The sequence below is a fragment of the Molothrus ater genome, chromosome 2 (genome assembly GCF_012460135.2).
Source record: "Molothrus ater isolate BHLD 08-10-18 breed brown headed cowbird chromosome 2, BPBGC_Mater_1.1, whole genome shotgun sequence".
NCBI lineage: Eukaryota > Metazoa > Chordata > Aves > Passeriformes > Icteridae > Molothrus > Molothrus ater.
In genome coordinates, this window is record NC_050479.2 from 96,228,734 (window position 1) to 96,256,198 (window position 27,465).

Below are 27,465 nucleotides of genomic sequence, written 5' to 3' on the forward strand. Positions count from 1 at the left end.
TCTGCCATGAATGGTCAAGAAATCCAAACACCCACAGGAGACCAATCAAGGGTCTACCTGTTGCATTCCACAGCAGCAGATAACCATTGTTTACTTTGGTTGCTGAAACTGCAGCTTCTCACAAGGAAAAATCCTAAGAAAGGATTTTTCATGAAAGATGTCTGCGACACTTATGTCAGCACAATTCAGAGTAATGACATCCTTGAGCATGTCAAGGATAAAATAACACAAAGAGAGGAGCCATCTGTAGGAATTAAACAATGCACTGTGACTTGAAAACCAAAGCAAACGTTTTGACAGGTTCTAAGGACCAGGCTGTCAGCCAAAAAAGCAACCTTTTATAGATTTTACAGTGACCTTGAGGTCTCCCTGAGGAAACATTGCTGTTCTGCACATGTTTACATTTTGTGAAGTTAAGGGTGGCCAATCTACTCTTTCTAAGGCCACTTAACCGTGCTACCATACCTCAGCCCCAGCGTGAACCACCTGAGCCCACACTGTTTGCTTTCTGCCCTGCTTTGTCAGCACAACCCACCCTGCAACTGGTGGCTTAAGGAGAACTTGAGCCAGCTGTGCCAGGAGCTCCTGGGCCAGGCAAGCAGCCCTTCTGCTCTTATGCATAGCAAACGTTGCTCTTCTTCCTGGGGAAACCACAGCTTGCCCTGCACTGTGCTCAGGGCAGCAGCACTGCTGGCTCGCTGCCTTCTGATCTGAGTGTGCCAGATTCTTAGAATTGTAGAAGAGTTTGGATTGGAAGGGAGCTTTGAAGGCCATCCAGTCCAACCCCCCCCTGCAATGAGCAGGGACATCTTCCACTATACCGGGTTGCTCAGACCCCATCCAGCCTGACCTTGAATATTTCCAGGGATAAGGCATCCACCATCTCTCTTGGCAACCTGCTTCGGTGTTTTACCACTCTCATTGTAAAATACTTCTTCCTTATACATGATCTAAATTAACTCTCTTTTAGTTTAAAATTGTTATGCCTTATTCTATAGCAACAAATTCCCAGGAGAAGGAACTACAATCTCCCATTGCTCAGGGTGAGTGAGGTATTGCAGCAACAAGATTGCCAGCACCCAGGAGGAAATTCTTTAGAAGCCATCACCAGCAACCATTTGTATCCTTGAGAAAATAAAAATTTTATGTTGCAATCTCTGGAAAACCTCTGGAAATCACTGTCTATTGTATTTTACCAACAAATATAGCTCCAACAAGCACATCTAGGACACAATCCCATGACATTTAGCTCCTCTAGGGATACAGTAGCATTGACACATCCTTTTAACTATATTCAAGTTTCTCATTACCACATCTTTTAAGAAGAAAAGTGCAAGTTGATGTCATGGCAAACAAAAATTATTGTGGCTTCACAATTGATCTGAAAAGGCCAAATGTATTAAAGAATACACTGGGTCACTACTGCTTTTCTCAAATTAATTAGTCATACACTTAGAACTCATGAATAATACTTCTCTCATTGATTTATAAAATCTCACAAGCACTGTGCCACAAATGAAAGAAATGATGTGACCTTATGTTCAATTTGCTTCATTTGGCTTCTTTTCATCCAAGGAAATACAGAAAACAAGACAGACAATATATCAGTACAGCATGTAACTTTAGATAAAAATAATTAAGGAACACACATGACACAGACAATAATTGTAAAAATATAGAATACACTGTTTTAATTGACTGAAGTTATTTTCAAATCTGAACTAAACTGCAGCTGCTGTGGTCAAAAATACTTCTGCAAATTTATCCCAAAAGTTTTGTTCAAAACCTTCTTTTAGAAAGAAAGATTGCCCCAAAACACCCTAAAACTCCCATGAACTCCCATTTTCTGTTCAGAAAGGAAGCAAAGTATAAATCAAAACTACTAAAAAGCCTAGCTGGCAATGATGCATTCCTAGTATCCTAAAAAAGTAGGAAAAAAAAAAAGGACCAGTTGGTGTTTTGGTTGAATCAGATTTTTTTTTTAATTAGAAAAAGTGAAAGGTACAAATAAATAATTCATATTGCGCCCACAACAGTAGAGCAAAGATCACCCCTCACATCCTCAGTAACACAAGTAGACAGACACACTAAAGTTTTTTCCAGACTCTGGACAGGCCACAGCTTTAGAACCGGCAAAATACTTGTTCTGAACACTAAGTTTTAAATCTCTGTTGCTGATTTTTCAGCTTGACAGTTGGTACCCTTTGTAAACATATGACATAAAAAGGCACAATCCAAAATGCTACGCACTCTGGTATGAAGGAGTATTTCAGATGCACAAACAAATGCTCATCAAAGCCAAAAGAAAAGAGAATAATGTTAGTGATTGTCGCAGACATCTTTCATGAAAAATCCTTTCTTAGGATTTTTCCTTGTGAGAAGCTGCAGTTTCAGCAACCAAAGTAAACAATGGTTATCTGCTGCTGTGGAATGCAACAGGTAGACCCTTGATTGGTCTCCTGTGGGTGTTTGGATTTCTTGACCATTCATGGCAGAGCTGGCTCTTGCTCTATCTGAGACACAGATCTTTGTTATTCATTCTTTTCTATTCTTAGCTTAGCTAGCTTCTGAAGAAATCTTTTCCTTTCTATTGCCTTTTAGTATAGTCTTAATGTAACATATATCATAAAATAATAAATCAAGCCTTCTGATCATGGAGTCAACATTCTCGTCTCTTCTTCATCCTGAAAACCCTTGTGACCACAGTCACAAGTCATCTTGATACAATGATAAACATTCAGACAGAAGGAAGACCGAGAAACACCTTAAACTCTAGCACTCATCAGCTGAACAAAAAAATCACCAGAGGATCCCCTGCAGTCCTCTCATCTGTCTGTCCTGTCAGTAAAAATGGGCCACTAAGAAGGTACATCCTGAGGTAGGCTTTCATTTAGCAATCTTTGCCCTGTGAGGCAGGCACAGAGCCCTGCAAAGGTGCTCAGATGCTGTCATGGTTTAACCCCAGCCAGCAACTAAGCACCACTCAGCTGCTTGCACAGTCCCCCAGGAAGGAAGGGGACAGTCAGAACTGTAGCCTCATGAAGTGGCTGCCGGAACCCGCGCGAGCTCTTAGAGCTCTGGCACCACGCCAGGAGTGGGGACCTGCCTCAGTATGGGAATTTACCAGAGGCAGAACCTTTAGAGCCACTTGCTCAAAGGTGCCAGACACAAGCCATGACAGGGACTAGGCAGAGGAGAAAGGAGGAGGCTCTCTGTCTTGAGGTTCCACAAGGAATGGTTTATTCCAGGTGAAGGGAGCAGGACAGAAAGCCTCAGGCTCCATTGTACAAGCAGTTTGGTCCAGATACAAGTCAGGGTACAAATAGCTAACCAATAGGGAACCCTATGGGGAGGAGGGAGGGGATTACATCAAGTGTAATCCCCATCTGGGTCCAATAGGGGTAGGAGGGTGAGGATGGTTCACATGGGCCAACGGGGCTTCCAGGAGTAGGGGAATTCCAAAGGGATGTTGCAGACAGGGATTGGCCTGAGGTTTAAGTGGCAGAGAAGGTTTGGGAATCAAGGGCTGGGTTGCCTTGACAGGCAGGGAAAGAGCTGGAACAAGGGGCAGGGAATGGCATGAGGAACAGCTTTGAGGGAGGGTAAAACCCAGGGGTAAACCAGCTCGAAGAGAACATGGGGGTACAACAACAAACTACTTAACAAGGAATCAATAAAATAAATTCAAACCACAACAGCCTCATACTAACGTCTATGAAGAAAATTAACTCTTTCCCAACCAAAACAAGCACAGAGGCAGAGGACACCTGGAGCCTTCAACCCCTCACAAAGATGAGGAGCTGCAGGGCAATGCCCAGGAGTGCACGGAACTCCTGAGCAGCCTGCTGCTGCCCAGCCAGAGGGGGTCAAGCACCTGGAACTTTAAGCCTGGAAATGGCCAGATCAGCAGGCTTGGGCTGGCAGTGATAAGCAACTTGAAAAAGCAGGAGAGAAGCTCCAATCCAGCCTGGGACAGGAGCAGAATTAGGTCCCAGCTCCTAAGAATAGTGCAGTGTCTTTATCTGCTCCCAAAAGCATGACAAATCAGTAATCTCTGTCTCTGTAAGACTGCCTGCTGATATTGCAGCCACAGTAGTGACACAGGACAGTGAGCTCAGCGTGTGACATCCCACCCAATGAGGTTCAGCCATGGAATAATGGCTTTTGGCCAGCTAAGCAATTTATCTGTGTTTAAGAAGACACAATAAAAATGGATGAAGACAGGGAAGACTACTCTGAACAGTGCATAAGATGAGCACAAGAACTATTGACAAAATCCATGCCTTTTGACAGTGCAGCAAGGAGTAGGATAGGAACAATGTTTCCACTACTGGGCTTTGTAACCATCTTCTCCTCACTTACATATTTAACCCCACCACACACATCCAACTCATAAAACACAGAAGAAAACACTCTAGGATTAGGAAAAAAAGTAAAATAAAGTAAATTACTTATATATTGTACAAATTACTTACAATTCTTCTTTCCAAATTGAGGCTGCTACTGCCTTTATTTAGTCACCTGCTTGGAGACCTATTGCTCTTCCCCAATAATTTTGCCAAATGCTGTGTGGTTTGAGTCCTGTGGTTTTGAGTCCAGCAGATCTTTCCAGACAGAGAAAAAGGAGCTGGAACAACTGGATTAGAGAAGAAAAACCAGATGACAGGAAGAGGGTGATGAACTCAAGAGTTGCTTAAAGTGAAATTGCAGACAGATGTTGGCAAAAATTAAATCCTCTCTACTCTCTACTGCAAGAGCAATAGGGCACTGGAAGAGAATCCCCAGGGAGTCTGCAGAGCTTCTATCCCCGGACATTTTCAGAACTCAGCTGGAAGAAGACAAATACATTTTGCCAGCAGCAGTACCAAGAGTGGCATGGGCAAAAAAGGTTTTGCCTGACAAAATCTCCTCTTCTGCAGAGCAGCCACCAAGTAGTCCCTCCAGTCTACATTTTAAGATTAAGGGCCTAGACCAAATAGCAAACATTGTGTTAGTTGTTTCAGTAATCAACTCGGCTTCCAGATAGGGCAGTATATATGATGTCTTCTCGGTTTTTTGCTGCTTTTTCCAGCCGGTCAAGCCACTATGTGTAATGTTGACTTCAGGCTGCTAGCTTCTAATGATCTGGTAGATGGATGGAAATCCTCAAGGATCCTAGGAAACACAAAAACAACCCCAGAAAAGGATGAGTTGTGGCCATTGTGTTGCTGTCTCAGGTTTTGCTTAGCAGTGTAGTTGCTGTTGGGACAGTAGGAGGAGAAATGTACAGTGGGGAAAGTGGGGAGCAACAGTTACAAACCCACCATTTGGTGAACAACTTCCCTGCTTTTTTAATTCTGGAAATCACACACTGTGCAGAATTCAGAATGTGACACAAGGAACATACAAAACCCTGAAAGGATTTGTAAACTGTGGAAAGTAAACCAACTTTCCTCACTAGTAATAATACACCAGTTATTAATTAACTCACATATATTGAGTATATAAATAATTTGATATTTCAGAATATCTTTTATATGTTTGAGATTCAGTCTACAACACTATCTTTACATGGCTTTGAAGACAGTAATAAAATATCTTTACTTTTCATGTAGAGGAGTATGAAAGAGGTTCCATATCTAATAACCTTGCATTCAGACAAAGTATTTTGTAAAGTACTTTGGAATCGAGTTTATAAATAATTCTTACCAAGGTAGTGAATGAAAAATTGAAACAGTGAGGCAACTAGTCACATATTACAGGAATGCCATTTGTTCTCCCTTTCAGCTGCCAGGCATTTTATTTTCTTGTTATATACAAAGCTCTATTGCTGGAATGAAAAGGAGAAGGAAGGACCAGAAATTACTTCATAATGCAATATGAGCACAAATATGATGCACAGGATAGCAATTGTACTAGTCACATAAAAGCCTTCCTGTTTGCAAAGAAAGGGCTTTGTGTTCTCATGGCGTACCCTCCTTTATATGCACAGGACAAACTCCAAGATGTTTCCTACACCATTACCTTCATCCTGTCGGTAGCAAAACAGGATTTATTTAATCCTTCCAGATAAAAACCCCAGCCATGGCCCAGGAGACCAGAACTCAGCCATGTGACCTCACCCCCCTTCCTTCTCCTGCCACTCCCCTTTCCTGGCTCTTCTAAAAGGAAAGCAGGATAAGGAGCATGCTTTTTCCATCAAAACATGACAGGGAAAACAAACAAAACACCAGCCATCCTTGTCCTTCACAAAGAAAACAGATAGCAGTAAAGCATGGAAAGCTTGCAAAGTGTGCCCATCCTCCCTCTATATATGATACAGACCAGAGGGTACTGCCAGGCACATTTCTGTGAACAGAAAATTAGGTGGAATCACTAGGTAACAGGAGTTGTCTTAAAACAGTGTGTGATTAAACCCAGAAAACATCTTTACTTGAGTTGCAAAATATTTATGTCTGAAGGAAACCTGATGGGCAGCCTGACAACAGAATTACCCTTTCACTGACATTTTTGTCACGAGGGTTGTTTGGTTTTTTAATTCCTCCCCTCAGTAGCTCTGTTTAGGTCTGTTTATCTATACTGTTTTTACTCTGTGGCATTTTTGGGATTTTTGTTTGTTTGGTTGGCTTGGGTTTGGTTTTTTTTTCGTTTAGTATTAAGAAGGGTAAAGGAATGCAGCTGTTGTATATTCACTGCATAGTTTTTGCTATTTTTCAGGAATTCAAAATAGGACAAATATAATCTCCTACTTCCATTACAGCCACACTTAAGAGGAAACCAAGGCTACTTTAAAATGAGCCTCACCAGTGGGACGTGACTGCCAGAAACCCATTCCTCTGTGAGCAGAGGAAGTATGTTATATCCATCTACCTCGGGAAAGAGGGAGTTATAACTCAAGTTTATCATCTGAAAATCTGGTATTTAGTGGGCTTCTCTGGAAATAATATTTTGTATTACTTATATATTGTACTGGAGCCTAAAATATATAATACTTATATATTTTAGAAGAAAAAAAATTCTTCTAAAACCAAGCTGCTACTATATTGTTCTCAAATACCGAATCTCTCACTAATAAGAAAACCAGATGTTTTCTTAAGCAAACACTGGAGAAACCTGTGAAGTTGTAAGATAAAATAAGAATTATTGTAATTTTTAAGCTAGAGCTTCGAAACAGCCTTCCCCAAACTGAATACAGACTAGAGAATACTGCTATAATGACTCTTCCAGAATTAATATGTTTACTATAAACAAAGAAATGAAAAATGTATCCAAGTACTTGTTCTTAATAATTTTCTCAAAAACTGGGAATTCCTGCATAGTATGTATTTCCCAGCCTTCCAGGACATATTTGACCACCAAAATTTGGGTTTCTCACATCCACACATTATAGCTGATCAGCCAAGCTGCTATTTTACACTTACCAGACCTGATTGTATGGTATTTGTAGCAACTATCAAATTCAAAAGGGAATCTTGAATCTTATCAAATTCAATCAGGGAATCTTAAATTCCTATTCAGGGTATTGAGTGATCTCCAGCTTGTAACAAAGAGGTATTTTGAACCTGTTTTGGAGTACTTGTCTAACATATTAAGCACACAGAGGTTTAGCATTTCTTTGGAATACGGATAACTGGTTTGCTCAGACACAAACAGAATTGTAGAATCACTAACGTTGGAAAAGACCTCCAAGATCATCAAGTCCAACCTTTGACCAAACACCACCTTGTCAAGTGCGGCTGCGCGGATGGCTGGAGTCCCGGCACTCCACAGCCCAGCTCGCAGTCTGGGTGCTTGCCCGACTCTGAGTCAGGTCCGCACCTGTAGGTTCGCAGTTCACGGGAGGGCGAAAGCCACGACGCATGCGAAGAGAAAGGGAGGACTCAGGAAGCCGAGGAACGTCAGATTTATTGTCTGACCAGGCGAGGAAACAGGGTAGGTGCAAGGTAGGTGCAAGGGTAGGGGACCACAACAGGGAGAGACAACCTGAGCCATGGAAAACTGGTGTGCAGCAACTTATAAAGGCAGGGGGTGGGTAGGGGTGTACACTTACAACAGCGAATAGGAACATAGAAATTTAGATACATGCTGAGAGTGACAAGCTAAGTCGACAAATCAAAGAAAAATCGAGGAGGGGCCCCAGCTCCTGCCCAATCACCCAACGCCCAGGAGGGAAGAATCTAGAAGAAAGGGATGGGTTGCCGGGTGATAGACAAGGGGCTTGGGGTGGGGAGAACTTGGATACATTAAGAAACCATAGTAACATGGGTGGAGTGAATAGATTGACAACAAACTGCCTAAGGCAGGGGCAAACCACTGCTGCTCGAGATAGGGGAAAACTGGAATGAACCAAAAACAGAACACCACATCTCCCCCTTTTTTGTTTAAAAAGAAAAGGGGAGGGGTGGAAGAACAAAACTTTTTGAACAACAAACGCAACGAACTCAGTCTCTGAAAGAAACAGACTCGGGACCAATTTCATCGGAGGCACCAGGGTCTTCTGGATCACAGCTGATTTCCGATCGGAAAGACGTTTCTTCCCAAGAGTTCTCTTCAGGGAGATGACGGACTGAAGGTGAAGAACTTCTGGTGTGTGAACTAACTTGAAAACGAGTCTTTTAATACAACTCCAAAAGATTGATCCCGAGATCAAAATAATAATTAGGGTAAAACAAATGTAGACAACTGACTTCAAGACAGACCCGACCCAGCCCGACAACCCCCACCCTGAAAACAGGTCCCCCAGCCAGTCCGCAGTCTGTTGCTTGATGTTAGAAAGAAGGCCACGCATCTTGTCAATGGCGACTCTTGCATCTTCGGCCCGGGAGGACAGGTTCATGCAGCAAAGGCCCTCGAACTCTTCGCATTTGTGATTGTGGAGCAGCAATAGAAAATCTATTGCTGCTCTATTCTGCAAGGTCGCCTGCCGTGTCATTTTCTCATCATATAGGAGGTCGGAAAGGGCAGCTGAGGTAAAGTTGGCTTGTTTCTCCACCCAACACTCTAGGCGGGCCAATTCGCCTAGAGACTTTGCGATAGACACCCACGGCAAAAAGAGGGTGAGTGCTACAATTTTTGGCTTAGCCCAATGTTCAATGACTGAGTCACAGTCTGGGTCAAGATCTTTTAGGTCTCTTTTTGCGCGGGCCAAATCAGAGGTCAAATTCAGGCTGTGACTCTTGTTTCTCCAATCATAAACTTGAGTAATGTTGGGGGTCAACAGCGACAGCCGACCAAATGCGCAAGGGCCTCCTATGTGGTGAGAGGGGATGCCTGCCCAAGCCCGGTCTCCGCAAATAAAAAAGATGCCCCGGGGGAGGGCCAACGGCTTCCCGCCCGGGGTGGAAGAGAGTGGAACTTTAATGGGTTTCTTGCACCACCAGGCGGCCTGATACCTAGGATCGGACGGGTTCAGGACCGTGTACCCTTTCTCCCTGGGGCGGGGGGTAAATCGAAACTGAATGCAAACAGGAGCAGCTGCGGAGCCGAGTAAATGGAGCTCCTGGGGTTCGGAGTCTAAAGGGACAAGACCTCGGACTCCGTCCCTCCAGGCGCTCCAGAAGGTTGCGATAGCATTGCGGGTGGTGGACAACGAAAAAGCATAATTAAAAGGAGGGGGTAACTCTGAGGGGGGGAGAGGGATCCCCACAAGGCAGGACGACATCGGGTCCTTTGCTGCGCCGGTGTCCAGGCAGATGTGATCTTGTCCTAGGGCCTCCGCAAGAGTGCGCCAGACATTCGCCTTGGGCTGGGGGACGATCCACACGTTGATGATGAGCTGCGTGGACCACAGGGTGGTTGCGAGCAGGAGGAGGTAACTTCGGGTCCGGGCCATGTCTGGAAAAGAACTAAAAACACAGGACGTCAGGCACAACAGGAATTTAAACGCTAGGGGATTCTGGGCTGAACAGGTAGCATATATCGGGGAGGATGATAAGGGGGTCAGGGGGTCTCTTTTTCCGCCTCCAATGTGCAACCTGGACTTGTTCGACCGTTGTCTTGTGCTTCGCTCCTTTAGGTACGTAAGGCCGTACCCATTTGGAGGGGACCCACTTGGGGCCTGAGGGAGTAGAAACACAGGCATATCCTCTCCCCCAGGTCACAAGGTTGAAGGGCCCCTCCGTCTTCCAGGTCTCCGGATCCTTGACAAGGACCGGAGGCCTGGATTCAGGCTGCAGCTGGTTGTGCTTTCCAAAGTGCCGTACCATCGGAGGATTGAGGTTCTCGAACGAGCAGTTCAGAAAGTTAAGAGTGAACATTGCCCGTGCGAGACGGATGTGGGGGGGGCTCAACTTTCATCGCCACTTTCTGGTGTTCGAGAACTTTCTTCAGGCTCTGGTGGGCCCTCTCCACCATGGCTTGGCCTGTCAGGGAATAAGGGATGCCGGTCTTATGCTCTATTCCCCATTGCTGCAGGAACTGGCGCAATTCCTTGGACGTGTACGCTGGCCCATTATCAGTTTTAATGAGTTTGGGGATGCCCAGGACGGCGAATGCTTGAAGCAGATGCTTCTCACAATCCGCCGCTCTTTCACCTGTGTGGGCGGAGGCGTAGATAGCGCCGGAAAAGGTATCAATTGAGACGTGCACAAAGTTCAACCGGCCGAAGGCGGGGATGTGTGTGACATCCATTTGCCACACCTCACAATTTGATAGTCCGCAAGGATTTGTCCCCAGGCCCATAGATGGCATCTGGTGGGACTGACACTGGGGACATGTTGCCACGATCGCCCTGGCCTGTTCGCGGGTGAGATGGAACTGGCGAACTAGACCAGGAGCGTTCTGATGGAACCGCTGGTGGCTAAGTTTGGCTTGTCCGAAAAGATCGGGGAGCGGGGCTACTTGAACAGGAGAGGCAAGGGCGTCTGCACACCTATTGCCCTCCGCAACAAACCCTGGCAAATCAGTGTGCGACCGGACATGCATCACGTAGAAAGGTTGCTCTCGGTGGGAGACTAGAGTGACAAGCTTCGAGACCAACTCGAAAAGTCGGATGTTTGCAACGTCTTGGAAGATAGCACCCTCCGCTCTGGATACTACACCAGCAACATACGCCGAATCTGTGACCAAATTAAAAGGCTCGGAAAACCTCTCGAACGCCCTAACGACTGCATCCAGCTCAGCTACTTGTGGTGAGCCTTCTACCACAGTAATGTCTGCCTCCCACCGCTGAGTTTGAGGATCCCGCCAAGTCATTACTGACTTGTGGGATGCTCTGGATGCGTCTGTAAAAACTGTTAGGGCGTGAAGGGGAACCTTGCTTTGGATTGACTTGAGCGTCAATGTAAATTCTTGATTGAATAATTTGTGGGCCGGCCGATTAACAGAAATTTGACTGGTGTAGCTATCCAGGGCTAATTGAAGCATTTCATTGGTCTCAAAGACGTTCTCAAACATCCTCATTTTGAGGTGGCCCGATTCAAATTTGATAGGGACGTGAATGCATTCCAGGTCCACACCTGCCAGCTCCCTGATCTGTGACCTTGCTTTCCCGATCAGGTCCGCCACCAGCTCAAGTGGCTGTGTCATTCTTTTGGACCTGTGATGGCTGAGGAACACCCACTCTATAATCAAGAAGGGGTCCCCCGAGCTCCGGTCCTTGCTCTTTTTGATGTTGCTGTCCCACTGAAAGAGCAGTCCATGGAGGTGTGGCAATTTCCCCAACACTATAAAACGGAAGGGCAGGCCCGGTTGGTAACGGTGGGCCTGCCTGGCCGCAATTGAACTTTGAATCTTTTCCAGTGCTGCCTGGGCCTCTGGGGTAAGGGTCCTGGGAGAACAGAGCTCCTCTTCCCCTTTCAATAAATTGAAAAGGGGGACTAGGTCTTCGGTTGGGATGCCTAGCCAAGGCCTTACCCAATTTAACGACCCACACAGCTGATGGACATCAGCCAAGCTCTTGATGTTCGTCTTAATTGCCAATTTTTGAGGAACAATGGTCCTCTTTGTGATCTCAAGGCCAAGGTACTTCCAAGGCGGCATCCATTGAATTTTGTCTTGCACCAATTCAAACCCCGCAGCAACCAACACATTGGTTGTCAGGTCAAGAGCATGGGCTAGCAAGTCATCGGTCGGTGCACAAATCAAAATGTCATCCATGTAATGATGAATGACGACGTTTCTCACTGCTGCACGGATCGGGGACAGCAGGGAAGCGACGTACCACTGGCAGATCACAGGGCTGCATTTCATGCCTTGGGGAAGAACTGTCCAGTGGTAGCGCTTGCCTGGGGCTTCACGGTTGATGGAGGGAACCGTGAAGGCAAAACGCAGTGCGTCTTTCGGGTGTAGGGGAATTTGGAAGAAACAGTCTTTTATATCAACAATGGCCAGATTCCAATTTTGGGGGAGCATTGCTGGGGAGGGCATCCCTGGTTGAAGAGACCCCATGTCTTTTATGATGGCATTGATTTGCCGGAGGTCGTGCAAGAGTCGCCACTTATCTTTGTTGGGCTTTTTGGTAACAAAAACGGGGGAGTTCCAGGGCGACATGGACTCCACTAAATGGCCTTTGCGCACTTGTTCTTGCACGAGCTCATTGAGCGCCGCTAATTTTTGTTTATTGAGCGGCCACTGCGCCACCTGAACTGGTGTGTTAGAGAGCCAATTCAGTTTCCAGGTGGGGCGCTCACCAGTGGCCGCCGCCCGAAAAACCTGGGGAGCCGCAGGTAGGTCAATTCTGGCTCCCCACTGGGCTAAAAGGTCTCTTCCCCACAGGGGCTCTGTGTAATCTAAAACAAATGGACGGACTGAGGCCAATTGTCCATCAGGCCCCGTAATTTGTACAATGCTCTTAGATTGTCTCGCCAGTTGAAGGCCCCCTACACCTCGGATCTGCCCAGGAGCGTTTTGCAGATCCCAATGTGACGGCCATTCCCGAGAGGGAATGACCGTGACATCTGCCCCGGTGTCTAGCAGGCCGCACATTGCGACTCTCTCTCCTCCCTTGGAAAGTTGGCACACGATTTTGGGTTTCTCTTGCCCAAGGGCCTGGGCCCAGGCTACCGAGTACTGTTGTGCTGACACAGGCTGAGTGCTTGACGAAGATGTCGTTTCTGGGCTCAGCTCCGACACTTGGATGGCCTGCGCAATGACTTGCCCATTGGGCAGGAAGAGAGGAGGGCAGACACTGTGCAGCAGGAGCGAAAATTGCTCCGAGTCTGCTGATAGCAGACCCGGGACAATGTTCACTCCTGGTGGGGTCGTCTTTGTGTCACCGAGTACGATATACTTGCAGCGCACCCGCTCCCAATCCTCAGGGCACTCCGGAAGCACAACGACCTGATGGAAATCGGTGGAATGGAGATGGAGTGGCTCCACGAGCTGCAGCCTGCAAGAGGAAACACAAGACAAAGGAGTTAATGCTGATCGAGTTTGGTGAAGAGTCAAGTCCGGTAATGAGTTGCAGTTTAAAGATGGAGGCTGACTCCCTTCATTCCCCCCCTCTCCTCTAGGTGTTAGGGTGCCAGAACCTGCCTCCTTATTTTTGTCCTGGAGCAGGGGGGCACTGCGCTGCAGAACTAGTTTTTTTGCGGTGCCTTTTCTGGGACCCCCTGTTGTGCCCTCCTGAACTCATAAAACTGTTTTCTCAGCGGGCACTGAGGCATCCAATGCCCAACCTTGCCGCACAGATGGCAAGGCGCAGCAGGTTGGTTAGGAGCAGGGGCAGGTGGTGGAGTTGGTCCCTTGAGGGCAGGACAGCAGTCGGCGGGCAGAGTGGTTTCTTCGGTGGCAGCAGCAACGTGACGAGACGGCGTCTTTGGGCGGTGAATGACAGCGGGCGGCGCTCCGGCGGGTGATGGAAACAGGACTTTCTTCCCACACACCTCCAGCATTTCACACAGCGTGGGAGACGGCTCCAGAGGGAGGCTGTTGATAGCTTCACGGCAGGCCGAGTTTGCGTTTAGAAACGCTACTTGTTTTAGCAGTTCGGCCCGCACGCTTTCGCCCTCTACTTGATTGTTGACTGATTTTCGGAGCCGTTCTACGAATTCTAGGAAGGGCTCTTCCGCGCCTTGAAACACCTGGGAGTATGGGATTTGAGGCGCCGCCGCCCGCAACCCCAGAAACGCTTTTTCTGCCGCTCGGGCAGTCTGCTGTAGTGCCTCCAAGGGGATGGCTCTCGCTTGGGAGTAGCCATCAGCCCAGTTCCCGGTCCCCAGAAGGTGATCTACTGAAAGCACTTCTCCCGTTGTGCTGAGGCCAGAGCTCGGGCTGTCCCATAAGGACGGGAGCACCTTCAGGATTTCTTTTCTCCATGCCCCCTCCCAAAGTACTTGCTCTGTGGGGTTGAGGAGGCAGGAGAAAACTCTGCGAAGATCGGCTGGTGTTACTGCCGACTCCGAGAGAGCGGCCTGAAGGAGTCCCCGAAAATATTCAGAGTCCCGCCCGAACTCTTTCTGGGCCTTGCACAGCTCCTTCATTGAGGAGTGGGAGAAGGGGACCCACTGCGCCAGCGTCGCACCCTCCCCCACAGGATGAAAAGCGACCGGGGCGGCTGATGGGACAGCAGCCGGCTCCGTTCTCCGGAATCCCACGCCTCCCCCCCCCCCCCCCACCGAACCGTGGGAAACGGAAGGGGAGGCGTGGGAACCGGAAGTGGGGGAGGAGGAGGCGTGGCGTGGGAACTGGGTGGGAGGATCTACAACAGACTGCGCCCCCCCTTGGGAGGAGCTTGCCGACTCCAGAAGGAAGGCAGGAGGCGGAGGGAGGAGAGGAGAAGGGGGAGGAGTTGAGGGAGGAGACAGGGGCAGAGGAAGGGGAGGGGAAGAAGAGGGAGGGGCGGGGGAAGGAAAGGGGTTGGGTCTAGGGTAGGGAGGATTATGGGGAGAAGAAGGGGGGTTTCCTGCCTTCGCCATGCGGTCTCCGCCATCTTGTGGCTTTGAGGAGCCATTTTGATGGGGAGACCGAATACGAACTCTGGGTCTAACTGGGGTAGTGGGGGTAGGAGCGAGGGATATCGGGTTAGGCTCCCCAGGAGACTGGCCAGGTCTTCCAGGGCGAGGGGTCCGAGCCGGGGGGGAGCCCAGGGAGTGGTGGACACCTGGCGCGGGGCTGGCACGGGCTGCTCTTCCCCAGGACTCGGAGCGGGAAAGAGGGTTACAGGGACGAGGGACAAGGGCACAGGGACAGGGAGAACTGGGGCAGAACTGGGGATCCGGTGGCTGCTTCTTGGAATCAAATTTAGATTTTTGAATAGAAATCAGAAGTGAAATCCAATATAGATGTTTATCAAGCGAAAGTTCCCCGGTCTGGATCTCCCTTAGTAATTTAGACTGGACCTTTTTTAAGAAGCTGGGGTCCAGAACCGAGGCTGGAGAAACATCAGGAAAATTGGAAGTTAGCCACCGAATTAAACTTTTTATTTCCCTTTTATTAACCTTGAACTTCCCTCCCCCCAGGGATCCCACAACTTGGTAGTAAACTCCCTTTTGAGTTACGGACAGTTTAGCACCCATCCCGCGGAGATGGTAATTGGGGAAGTCTGCAACTCAGCTCAACCCAAATTACTGCAGGAAAAACTAAAGAAACCGAAAGTAAAAGAGAAAAGGGGTCCCCAAACCGGCCCTTGCTCCAGAAAGAGAGGGAGAGAGAAAACGAATAACAGAGCAAGGTGGTGATACCGCAAACGGTCACAGGAAACTCACCCTGCCGGTGGGTCCAACGAAGGCTGCAGTACAGGGGAGGTCTCGCGTGCAGGACAGTTCCTTTAGGTGCCACAAGGAGGTGCTGTCCTTGTCCCCCAGGAGCACCGCTCCTCTAAAACGAGGGCGTGCTGCACTAAGGGGCGGCTTGTCGCCCAGCAGGAATAAAATCCAAATGCGTGAGGCAGTCAGGTGTAGTCCACAACGCAACCCTCTGGGAGGGTCCCAGGAAATCCAAGCAGGTGCGTCCGGGCACTGACGACTTCTGGCCGCCCCACGTTGGGCGCCAAGCCTGCGGCTGCGCGGATGGCTGGAGTCCCGGCACTCCACAGCCCAGCTCGCAGTCTAGGTGCTTGCCCGACTCTGAGTCAGGTCCGCACCTGTAGGTTCGCAGTTCACGGGAGGGCGAAAGCCACGACGCACGCGAAGAGAAAGGGAGGACTCAGGAAGCCGAGGAACGTCAGATTTATTGTCTGACCAGGCGAGGAAACAGGGTAGGTGCAAGGGTAGGGGAGCACAACAGGGAGAGACAACCTGAGACGACCTGAGCCATGGAAAACTGGTGTGCAGCAACTTATAAAGGCAGGGGGTGGGTAGGGGTGTACACTTACAACAGCGAATAGGAACATAGAAATTTAGATACATGCTGAGAGTGACAAGCTAAGTCGACAAATCAAAGAAAAATCGAGGAGGGGCCCCAGCTCCTGCCCAATCACCCAACGCCCAGGAGGGAAGAATCTAGAAGAAAGGGATGGGTTGCCGGGTGATAGACAAGGGGCTTGGGGTGGGGAGAACTTGGATACATTAAGAAACCATAGTAACATGGGTGGAGTGAATAGATTGACAACAAACTGCCTAAGGCAGGGGCAAACCACTGCTGCTCGAGATAGGGGAAAACTGGAATGAACCAAAAACAGAACACCACAGTCAAGTAAACCATTGCACTAAGAGGTAAAGGCAATGCTGCTTACATCTGAGTTCCATAAAATCTCCACTTGAAGGAGAAAATGAATGTTTTGATTTCCAAACAGGAAAACCACATTTCTATGCTCCTGCTTTCTGCAGAATGGAATTTTTAGTCTGGCCTACTCTCTTCTTCTATGACTCTTCAAGTTTTCTTCTATGACTCTTCAAGTTTTTTTCTTCCAGGTTAACCTATTCTGTTCAGCTTTCTTACCTATTCAGTATCATATCTACTCAATTAGAAGTCCCAATTTTTTTCCCCTCTTGGTATAGTTTTTTTAAACACAAGTATACTATTTGAATATTTCTGAAGCTTTCCACATGGCAAAATCTACATAAGCTACCCAAGAGAGATCAACATACCAATTCCTAAAACCCAACCCAAATTTTAAAAAAACCAACAAAAACAACATTCTGGCCTTTATATACATTGGTGTAGTAGCCCTTCCTCACAGGCTACCACAAGCCTCCAGAAAAAACGTATGTGTGGAATTTTATCCCCTTCCAGACTGATACATCCTGAGAATTAATTATAAAGCTTTTTAATTGGCCAGGTTGAAATATGAGTATTCTGCAAGCCATGAAATAAGCAAGTGATGCTATGGAAAGCATTCAAGTGAAGACACATAAATGACAGGTAACTCACAGTAATTTATTCAGGCTAATAGCCTTTATTTTGCTTCTACCCAGGCACTTAGCTTCTTAACTGGATTGCTTTATCTCAGTGTGGCCTACAGTTAAGCTCTATTAGCTGAGTAAGGAATGAAAGGATTTAACTTTTTATCAGATGAGCAGTATCAAGAGAATTCAGGCATGGGAGAATTTATGCCTGGTGATTTTTTTGCAGCCTGCTCATTGCACTTCCATCGAGTGATAGGCACAGCTGGGTTTGCCCGCCTACTTGGTAGAGGATGCGATATAAGTTTCTCAAAGCTTCTGTGTCAGCACTTGCTAGAAAGACTGCTCAGTTTGATTCCAGATAAGTCACTTATCCACAAATGTTGTGAAGACACTTCACTGGGGACATTTTCAGGGTGAACCAAAATATATGTGTGCTCTGTAACAGGTACACGAGGCAAATGCCTGAGGGATGGGACATATTGACTTTCAGCCCCAGATACCTGGTTCCTAAGTATCTACTATGAAGAGGAAGGGAATGACAAAAATAAAAGCAAAGCAAAACCTAACCATATTCTCAGACGCAAAAACACTTTGAAGAAACTTTGTCAGAGAAGGCTCCCCAACCACCCAGATAAAAAGCTACTGTTTTACTTTAAAAAATGAGTATCTTGACAAGCCTGGAAAGGCTGTGTTTGTTATCTAGTGCAGAATGAAAAGAAGTACTGAAGCCCCAGACAGACCCTGGTATTCTTGAGCCAGTGCTATTAGCTCTCTATTGTTAGCTCTCTCTTGTAGTGTTACAAACAGCACTTCCAAAAGTACACGTGTAGGCGCTGCTCCTCATTCCACCCAGTCTGAGGACAACAGAGGGTAAAACCAGAAAAGGGGTTTCTGCAAGATATTATTTAGGTGAACTAACTACAACCAATGCTTTAAAAAGCATAAACATATTTTACAGATACTCAAGGAAAAAACAAGTCACCACAAAACCAGCCTAGGATCTAAAGCTAAGAAGTTTAGGGGATTTCCTCATCATAGTACTTGTGGAGTAGTAACACACTGTAACTACAGTGTTAAAAATTACTGAAACTCCACAGATATTCTTAGTATTCTAAGGATGCCCAGGAAAGTGAAAGTGGAATCCTGTACAAGATAAACTGTTAGTAACCCTTAGCCACAGGAGAAAAGAGCCTCCTGGAAGAGGGGAAAAAAAAATCAGATGGTGACAGAGTGATCAAACTGCACCACCACAGAAGTTTTACAGCAAACTAATTAATAATGTCTTCAGGGAAACAGGTGTAAATTAAGAAGACCGACTACACATTTCACTTAGATGGTCACATAGGAAGGAATATGATCAGTTGGTAAAAATTACTCTGGAGAAAGTAATGCTGCCTGAAGTGGTCCAGCTGGAGAAAGATTGTCCTTCTTGGATGTTCCGGATAGCTTTCCAGCACCGCTAGCAGTACGAAGGCACTATCCCAATCTCTGTGGTTCGGGACAGCACCTAAGGCAAACGCTCTGTGCTATGACAGCAGCGTGACCTTGTGGTAGGACGTGGCTTGGCTTATGGCTACAGTCAGCAGAAATAAGAATAGAGCGCTCTCCAGCTGTGGTGAATCGAGGTTTATTGGGTCCCAGGGGAAACCGACAACTGAAGAGCACGGGGGGGGGGGGGGGGGGGGGGGGGGGTGTTTTGCAGCAGCTTATAAGGAGGGAGGGACACAGGGGAGGAGTCAGTCCTTGGACGAATAGGGTTTCAGAGGGGAGTGGGATACAAAAGATTGACTTAGGGAAAACCCCAATGGGGATAACTTGAGGGTGGGGCCCCGGCCCCTGAGCCAATCACTCGATGCTCTAGCTGGAAGTTTCTAGAGTTCTAGAGAGAAGGGTGGGAGCGCTGAGCGACGGACAGGGCACCGGGGAGGGATTTCAGAAATGGTACATTAATCTCCAAAGCATCTGGGGAGGAGTTGGGATAACTGGCAGCATAAGGAGGGAAGGGAGAACCAGGGCAGAACCATAGCATGATAGGGGGGAACAGAACAGTCCAACTTATACAGGCACAACACAACAGCTGCCTTTATTCAAAACTGATCCAGGTCAGTGCAATACATTTTTGAAACTAAAGGCCAAAGAGCAACTGAAAAGATACAGACTATGCCTAATAAAAACTGGACTATATTAAACAAACAGAGACTTAATGACTTACAACCTCACTGCAGAAATCACATCCTGGCATCACAGTTAAACAAAACCCATGAAAAATGGGAAGGAATACAAATAACTGATGTCATTCAAATCCTGCTTTTCTTGATAAACTTTAATCCAACAAACACCCACTACTAAACAGTGCTCATCTAATTTATGTCCTCTGCTCCAGCGAATAGGGATTTACATTAAGTCTTGACCTTGTGACAGTTGGCATGCATGTGGTGCCAGGAATCTTGATGTCTTCCCAGACAGCAGGGCATGAGATGCCATTTCACTTGGAGACACAGAGGGACTTAAAGCTTTGAGCCTCTAGCTAAGGAAAAAGAGGCACAATGCTTTCAGTTGAAACGAATGCTTTTCTGTGTCTTATGCTTTCCTTAAAAGGCAGGGGAGGGGGATCTGTTCAGTTTCCCATATAAGGGATACTGTAGGCTCTGTTGCTGTGCATCACAGCGGCGTCTCCGCAGCAATGAATAATGTCTTACATGAGCCATGTCAGGGAAGAAGGATGCACAAAATGGCTTGGGCTCCAAGCCCAATACCTAGGGTGGTGTAAGGTCTAAGAAACCTGCTGCCTGCTGGGGATGACCCTGTTACAAATTATCACTGAACCCATTCGATGGCATTGCCCAGGGAACTACTAATATCCATGGGCCAGAATCATGCTAGGACGTGTTAAGATCCTCAGCCTACTCCAAACATGAACAACCTGGTCCTATCAAGCAGCCTTTCACTGAGTGGCACTGGTCCAGCTTCAGGCCCCAGCACAGATGCAGCATTTCAGTGTGTTTCTCATCTGCCATGCAAGAAGCCAAGGGGCTTCAAAACACTGCAAAGAAGCACCTGTGCTTTTTGGCACTCTCTTTTCCTGGTCAGTCTCAGATCTGCTCCAGGGAGTGATCCCAAAGCTCTACCAGATCACCTCCATCTCAAGGTCTCTCCTTCATGGTATTCTTCGTACAAGCTCATTTGTGTTTGGAATGGTTGTTCTAGAGTAAAGATACATTTTTATTCTAAGCATTTCACATTTTTCTTCTGATCCTTTAAAAAGCAGGATTTAAGAACAAACTCCTTGCACTTTAAAATCCAGGTTGGTCTGAAAATTCAACCAGAAATTTTATCTTCTGAGTTGTTTATAGGATCAATGAAAGCCTCACATACATTTTACAATTAAGACATTCTATCTGGGGTGCAGTAAGTGTTCATTTCTCTTTCTTCTCAGTGGAGACTTTTGTGTCTCTGGTAATAGCAGATTCATTAGGTCAAACCCTCTTAATAGTAGATGCTAAATTCATAGTAGGTCTATGAATTTAGACCTTAATAGTAGGTCTAAATTCACCATAGATAGGTGTGATACTCCTTGAAACATTTCTTTATATTGTATTATAGCCCTGAAGCAAGTATTTAGCCAGGAACTGAGTAAATATGTGCTCGTGTTTCTAAATATATTAGTGGAATTTAAAGCCCGTCATGGGTGGTCAGAGTGCCCTTGGCTGCCTTGCAGGTCAGACCTCTGTTGGGCAGAAAGAAAATTCTGTAGATAAGAAACAATAAACAATCAAAAGATCGAAAAACTGAAGAGTCCAGACTCATCCTTTGAAGAACCACCCTACCTGTGTCCGGGCAGAGACAGACAGCCGAACCGGACAGTATCCCAACAAAGTCTTGTTCTTCTCTGCAGATGATCAGACCTTATTATGGGCTCTAGGAAAACCACAAGTTTCCACACATTGGTGGAAACCACTTCAATTCCTCCTGCATAGGATCTTCCTCCAGAACAGAATCAGAACTATCATGACTACTAAAAGCACCACAATAATCACCAGCCAAAGCAATGACGATCCCTCTTCTGTGAAAACAAAACAACAAAATATCCAGAGCAAATTAATCTCATCTCAGCGAGCCACGAAGCTACTTTTCCACAGAAAATTTGAAGAAAAGATGTGCTCATGGCAAAGAATACTGCCATTCCTATACCTGATACAGTGGTTGGCATACACACACAAGCAGAACTTCATACAAGTCTTAACTCTTTTAGAAGGATTTATGAGTTCACCCAGAATTTTATTATTTTTATTTTAAAACAAATTTTACTTTTAAACACTTTTTAAACTTTTAACCACTGCTGAAAAGGCAACATTAATTTTAAGAAAATAAGACCGGCTATGTTTTGCTGCCTGCAAATAGCTCTACCCAACAGCTGAGTGTAAGTGTTCCTCCCTGGTTAGACATTACCACTTCATTTGACTACTATTAATCAAAAGGCTCATCTCAATGTTCACTGACATTAGCTGGAAAATGGTATGACTTGAAATTTACTTGACTTGAGCCAAAACAATCATGTATTTTAAAGAATTTATGTTGAACTATTCCTTTGAACTTCTTGTCCTCTAAAATATAAGATTGTTAAAACAACAAGCTCTTAGCTGATTTTTTATCCACTTAACAAGAAATAACAACAGTCTTAGTTTTCTGCTTTCTGAGATATGCATTTGCTTTTTAAAAGACCAAAACAAAAGAATATTGGAGACAGGACAAAAAGATTAGTATATTTTTTCAGAATTGTAATGTAATTCAGAATTAAGAACTAAATTACTTTTGAATGTTTAGAGAGCAGATATTAAAAATCAGATCCTGCTCTTTACTACTATTCCTGTAACAATTACTTCTTGAGTGTGTAATTTCAGAATCAACCCACAGCTACAAGCTGCTTTTCCTGCCTTGCTAATTTACAAGTGGTCTTCAATTTAAGGCTCTGTATATAGAGACATGTGAATTTTAAATCACTCAAGTCAATGCTCCTGTATGAAGTAAAAATGGTTCTTCAGCTTTTAATGTTTCTATTTCTTATCTGCAGAAAGAGGGTCAAAGTCTTTCCAGCAGAACAGAATGTTGGAAGAAGAAATAAATTAACACTATAAGATATTCAGATGTTACATTAATATATCTAAGATTTCTGTATAAACCAAACATAAGTATCTTCAACTGACTCCCTCCCTGTATGCCTGAAAGTACTGTTCCTCTCTGACCATTACTGCAGTGGACGTGCGCCTTGGCAAAAAATCAGAGAAACCAAAACATCGTGTACAGATTATATACAACAAAACATGCAGTAAATTGAACTGGAACATTTGATTCAGAGACAGTTTGTTATGAATTTCAAAATTTCTGACTTCATCAACAACCCATAGAGTTTCTACTCATCATTCTACTTATGGATATCAGCTGACATATATTTATATTTATTTTTAAGCTGTTAAAAAAATTATGAAGGCCTACGTGGAAACCTAAGTTCAACGTGGAAACCTAAGTTCAACTTGCTGTACAATGCATGGTGCCTCTAAACCCCATATCTCCCTAGCTGATTAGTCTGGCTTTTTTCCTTTTCTGGATAGGACTCCAATATGTTACTACCTCAAAGACAACAGTGGACACAAATAGGATTTCCTGACATATAAACATCTCATTCCCTCCTCTTCCCAGAAGATTCCTATCCAAATATGCTACCGCAAAACATGGAAGCCAAGAGAATGCTAACAAGTTGCCTGTACTTCTCACCTACCTCCTTTTATTTTCACAGGCATTTCAAATGTTTCATTTGTGTTGCTTACTTTGCAGATCAAATCCTGTGCACTGATGCTCTGAATATTGTAGATTTCCAGTGTACTGGTGATGGACACAATCCCATTTTTGTGCTTGACTGTCTTCTGTGTAGGAGTAGAGTTGAACAGGTTGTTCCAGGTGATGGTGGGCTCTGGGAGGCCATTAGCATTACAGATGACTATCAGATAATCTTCAGAAATGTTGTGATGGACAGATGCATTGAGACCTTCCAACACACAAATGAGGCAAGTCACCACCACAGTGAGCACCTGGTCGTAAGCAGTAGTAGCAGCCTAACCATTACATATTAGAGCAAAGCTTACTGGATTCAGACTGAGCCCAATGGCAAGGAATCCAAGAAGAGTTTCTCAGGTAAGATCCCCTCCATGACTCAATACTCCTTCCCCCATACTGAAGTAGTATACCCCAAAGATTTCACTCAATCTGAAATCCAAATATTAAAATAATCTGTTAAGTAAAATAATTTATGGGTCCTATCTGCTAATTCCCTATCAATGGTAGGGTTTGGGAGAGCAGCTGACAGCACTGGGGTGTAGTAAACCCCATAAGTTTGGGAAAAGCACCATGGAGAATATGAACAATAGGAATGCTGAAACAGCAAAAGAAAATTCCTGTTTCCCTGACCTCCGCCCCATAACCTAAATCTGTAACCTTATAAGGCTTTGTTACTTTAACCCTTACTATTGGTTAATTATGGATACCCCTAAACCCTTACCATTGGTTAAGTTTGGATTCTATCCAACTCTATAAAAAGGGCATACTGTACCCCATTCGAGAGAAGAAGAGTTGTCGCTGGGACCCTTCGCAGACTTCCCCAATAAAGCCATCTCTGTAGAACCAGCCAGCGCCTCTCCTTCTCCTCTCTCTGCCGTCTGCTGCAGCCTCAAGCCAAGGGCAAACTTACCTAGCAAGCAAGAGCTGAAATCCTAAGAGTTTGCAATCACTATAAGAGCTGACAGCTACCAAGCTAGCTATGGAGTTGGGCCCGTGGCAGTTCGGCCTGAGCTAGCTTAGCCTTCGGGCACCCCGTCTCTCTGGTGACTGGGCCCCCGGGCTATATTGCTCTGCGTGATAATAAGGCCAAATAAGAGGCTTTATTACTGGGGTTGTACCTTGCACCAAAAGCAAACTCCAATGTTGGTTTGCCTAAGTTCCAGATGGGACTGATCAAGGACTTAGAAAGATTCCACTCCTTGCTTTTCAGCTGCTACTCAAGGAGTAACAAACAAGAGCCAAAATGACCACAATAATCTTGAATATGACCCACAGAATTTTGCTCACAGCAGTATTGCTCTGTTTCTACATCATGTTCCACCAGGGGATGCTCCCATCACTGCAATTCTTGAATCTGCTCAAGGAAATACTGTGGGTGAGAAAACACCTCTTATTTCACTAGAGACATATCCCTGCAGAGAACCTCACCAAAAACACTCAGGCAGGTATTTCCTGAGAGAGGACCAGAAGGGAAAACATTGAAGAGGCACTTGTAACATCCTGAATCATCCATTCTGGTGTCCCAAAAAGTTATGCTTGTCTTGTTGAGTTCCAAACTTGTGAAATTCATTCTGTCTTCATAGGGCTTCTGAATCCTTAATCCATTCGTTTCACTGTATGTAGCTATATTATCATGTAATTCTTCTGAGTCCTTTTGCCATGTCACTTGCAGAACATCCATGGGTTTTGTCAGGGCACAACTCAGAGTCACACTGTCACCCATCCTCACTGTTGTGTGTCCAGCCTGCGGAACCACTGCAATGACAGTAAACAGTTAATGAAATGGGCAGATATCACACATTCAGAAGCCTAATGTTGATTCTAAGGCCTGGATTACCCACAGACACAACTCCTTCAGTTACATATTGTTTCTGTTTTTGTAGGCTTTCCCCTACAAAAAAGTCCATCTCCTGCATACTCCTAGGAATCAATGAAGTTATGTTGATTTACATTGGCTGAGGCTTTAGCTTTCTTCTAAGCTACTTAAAAGACAAAAAGACGGACCTATTTCTGTACCCATATCTGCAGACTTCCCTCTTAAGTTCTACTAAATCAGCTCATGACTTCCTATTCTCAGCAAATACTCAATTTTTGTTTCCTAAGAGCTAGAGGAAGATTGAATGCATAAGAGAAGTATGCAACAAGCCATTATCAGAGAAGTAAACAGCAAAATGCCTTTAAAAGGCTTTCTGAACTGTAGTTTCAGAGTTCACGGTGCATTTGAGATGGAGGGATGGAAGTCGTTTTCGGATGCCCCACTTTTGGAAGCTGTCAACTCAGGTTAACAATGGTGTCCAGTGTCACTGTAGATATGGGATATTTCTTGTCCTTCCCATCTCTAAATGACGCTCCAGGAGGATTTGTGTCACAACTACCAGCTCCATGTCTCTGTCTCAGCAATGTAAGTCAAGCAGCACCAGCAATCTGTATTTCACCTATTTTTGTCTCTTACTCTGCTGAAGTCTCAGAAACCTGAAACCAGTTCCCCAAACAATTTCAAGCAGATTTCAGGAAATTCAACTTACCATTTGCCTTTCCAAGCCCAGAATATGCCAAACAAAAAACCAGAGCTTGTAAAGTCATTTTGGAAGAGAAAATCTGCTTCACCTAAAGAAAACCAAATAGAGATGACAGATCATCTTCTGGTGATATTGTACATTCAGGGTGCAAGAATTAACAGTAAATTTTTCAAATGAAAAAGAATATAGTTCCACAGTCAGACAGCAAGACTTGACAAGTTTTATTGCCCTGTTTCCTACAACTGAATTGTAGACCTGCCTGGAACTGAAGTTGGTGTTATATTCAAGAAGAAACATAATTTTGCAAAAAATACTTCTGTAACACACTCTACCCACTCCTGAGTTTTTTTTGCCAATGCCTGCAAAACTAGCTGAAGCATCCTGGGACCATCTTGTGTCAAGAATTTAAGCAAAGCCCAACCTTTTAAAGATTTTCACAACATTCAAAAAATAAAAGAGATAGTCAACTGAAAAGCATTTTCTATATTATACAGGTTAAAATAGAAGGGCTGGTAAATAAATCGATAAATAAGATGAAGAAAAAAGGATTTAAAAACAAATTGCCAAGAACTTGTGTACACACTGTGTACACCCACAACCAGTAGCCTGCATTTAAATTTTAAACACACTGTGCTAAAACAACTCCTGATATAACTCTCCAGTTACCAAGAACAAATAGAGATCAAGATCTTATGTGTAAAATCAGGAAACAAGAACGTACCAGCAACGAGCCCAATGAAAAAAGTTTGTGTAATCAGATATTCGAGCACAGCTATAAGAAATTCAGATATTCCCACAAGCATGCAGAAATCAAGGGCCAGCATAGCAAGCAAAAACTATCGAGTCACAGAGCTGTTTATAAAGCAGGGGAAGATGTACCATGCCTGCAGGCAAGCAGAGTTTTCAATAACAATCCTTTGCTTCGCTGCTTTAGTACCCATTAAAGCCCTTAATGCACCACTGCACACACCCGGGTAGCAACAAGAATTCACACGAGGGACGAGTCTATACCGTGTAGCTATACCGGGCACAGAAAGAAAGAAGTCCCTTTAGGTCACAACTCCAGTCACGGGTGCTGCAGAGAGTGAGGAAACAAAAACCAAAACGAACGGAAAAAGAAGAAGAAAAGAAAAGAAAAAGAAAAAAAAAAAAAAGGGTTAAAGATTGGGGCAAGTAAAGCGCAAATCCTTTACTGCGTCTCCCAAAACAGCACCTCGGAGGGCTCCTGAGCCACGGGCTGTGCCGCTCCCTGGACAAAACGCCCCCCACCACTGTCTGGGAATCTCCCTTAACTTCAAAGAAACTTTCCCCCTGCTGGCGTCACAGAGGTTTCCGAAGGCAGCTGCCGACTGAGTCCGACAGCTGGAGGCCCCTCCCGGGTAGGAAGGGAGGACGGCGGAAGAAGACGCGAGCCGCGGGTGGTGCCTCCAGCCTTGCGTCCCCACGGCAGGGTCCTACTCCCGGCGCCGCTGTCAGGCTGACGCGCGCCCGGCACTCACTGCTCATCTCCGCCCGAAACCCTCCTCAGACGTGGGAATGCGTCCCGGGAAGGCGGCGACAGGGATTGTTGCTCACAGCCAAGTACGTGGAAACACGGAGAAAGATGACATAAATCCCGTGGAGGCGGAAGCTCCCAGACCGCGTCGCGGACCTTGTTCCAGAGGAACAAGGCACCAGCTGAGCTGGTGTCCCATCCGGCGCTAACCTTTCCCTCAAGGGTATTCATAACAGCCCAGTAACAAACTGTTTTAGGCTATATCGCATATGTTATTGGGAGCGGTCTTTTGCTTTGGCTGCTACCTTCCTGTTGGGTGGGGAGGAAAAGGGGCAGCGGGAGTGATATTGGACAATCTCTGTGCTTTTTGTGTTGTTAGATTAGGATGTTCCGCTGATAAAACACAAGAGGAATA

At 45.6% G+C, this 27,465-nt stretch overlaps 1 protein-coding gene across 8 annotated transcripts; it reads right to left on the reverse strand.

Annotated features, from left to right (window-relative positions):
- Window positions 1-5,722: 5,722 nt before the first annotated feature.
- CD200 (CD200 molecule) lies at window positions 5,723-27,079 on the reverse strand. Of its 8 annotated transcripts, none has more exons than XR_008508244.1 (7): window positions 26,435-26,752; window positions 25,562-25,643; window positions 24,465-24,791; window positions 23,809-23,946; window positions 22,981-23,247; window positions 21,032-21,267; window positions 5,723-5,809 (listed from the first exon to the last, which is right to left on the reverse strand). XR_008508244.1 is itself a non-coding variant. In XM_036391558.2 (7 exons), exons 3-7 carry the CDS (start codon window positions 25,617-25,619, stop codon window positions 21,164-21,166), a joined length of 894 nt encoding a protein of 297 aa, XP_036247451.1. In that variant the 5' UTR covers window positions 25,620-25,643; window positions 26,567-26,630; window positions 27,055-27,079; the 3' UTR covers window positions 19,260-21,163. The 8 variants fall into 8 exon arrangements, 7 of the variants coding, with proteins under 7 accessions (XP_036247451.1, XP_054370051.1, XP_054370052.1 ...); XM_036391558.2 differs by lacking the exon at window positions 5,723-5,809 and adding an exon at window positions 27,055-27,079 and having other exon boundaries at window positions 19,260-21,267; window positions 26,567-26,630; XM_054514076.1 differs by lacking the exon at window positions 5,723-5,809 and adding an exon at window positions 27,055-27,074 and having other exon boundaries at window positions 19,260-21,267; window positions 26,435-26,630.
- Between the last annotated feature and the right edge of the window lie 386 nt (window positions 27,080-27,465).

Bases quoted from the DNA above. Each gene is read 5' to 3' on its own strand.
- CD200 (XM_054514076.1), bottom strand. The intron at 24,792-25,561 runs GTAAGTTGAATT...CTGTCATTGCAG, and splicing joins TGGGCTTGGAAAGGCAAATG to TGGTTCCGCAGGCTGGACAC. The intron at 23,947-24,464 runs GTGAGGTTCTCT...CTTGCTTGCTAG, and splicing joins TACCTGCCTGAGTGTTTTTG to GTAAGTTTGCCCTTGGCTTG.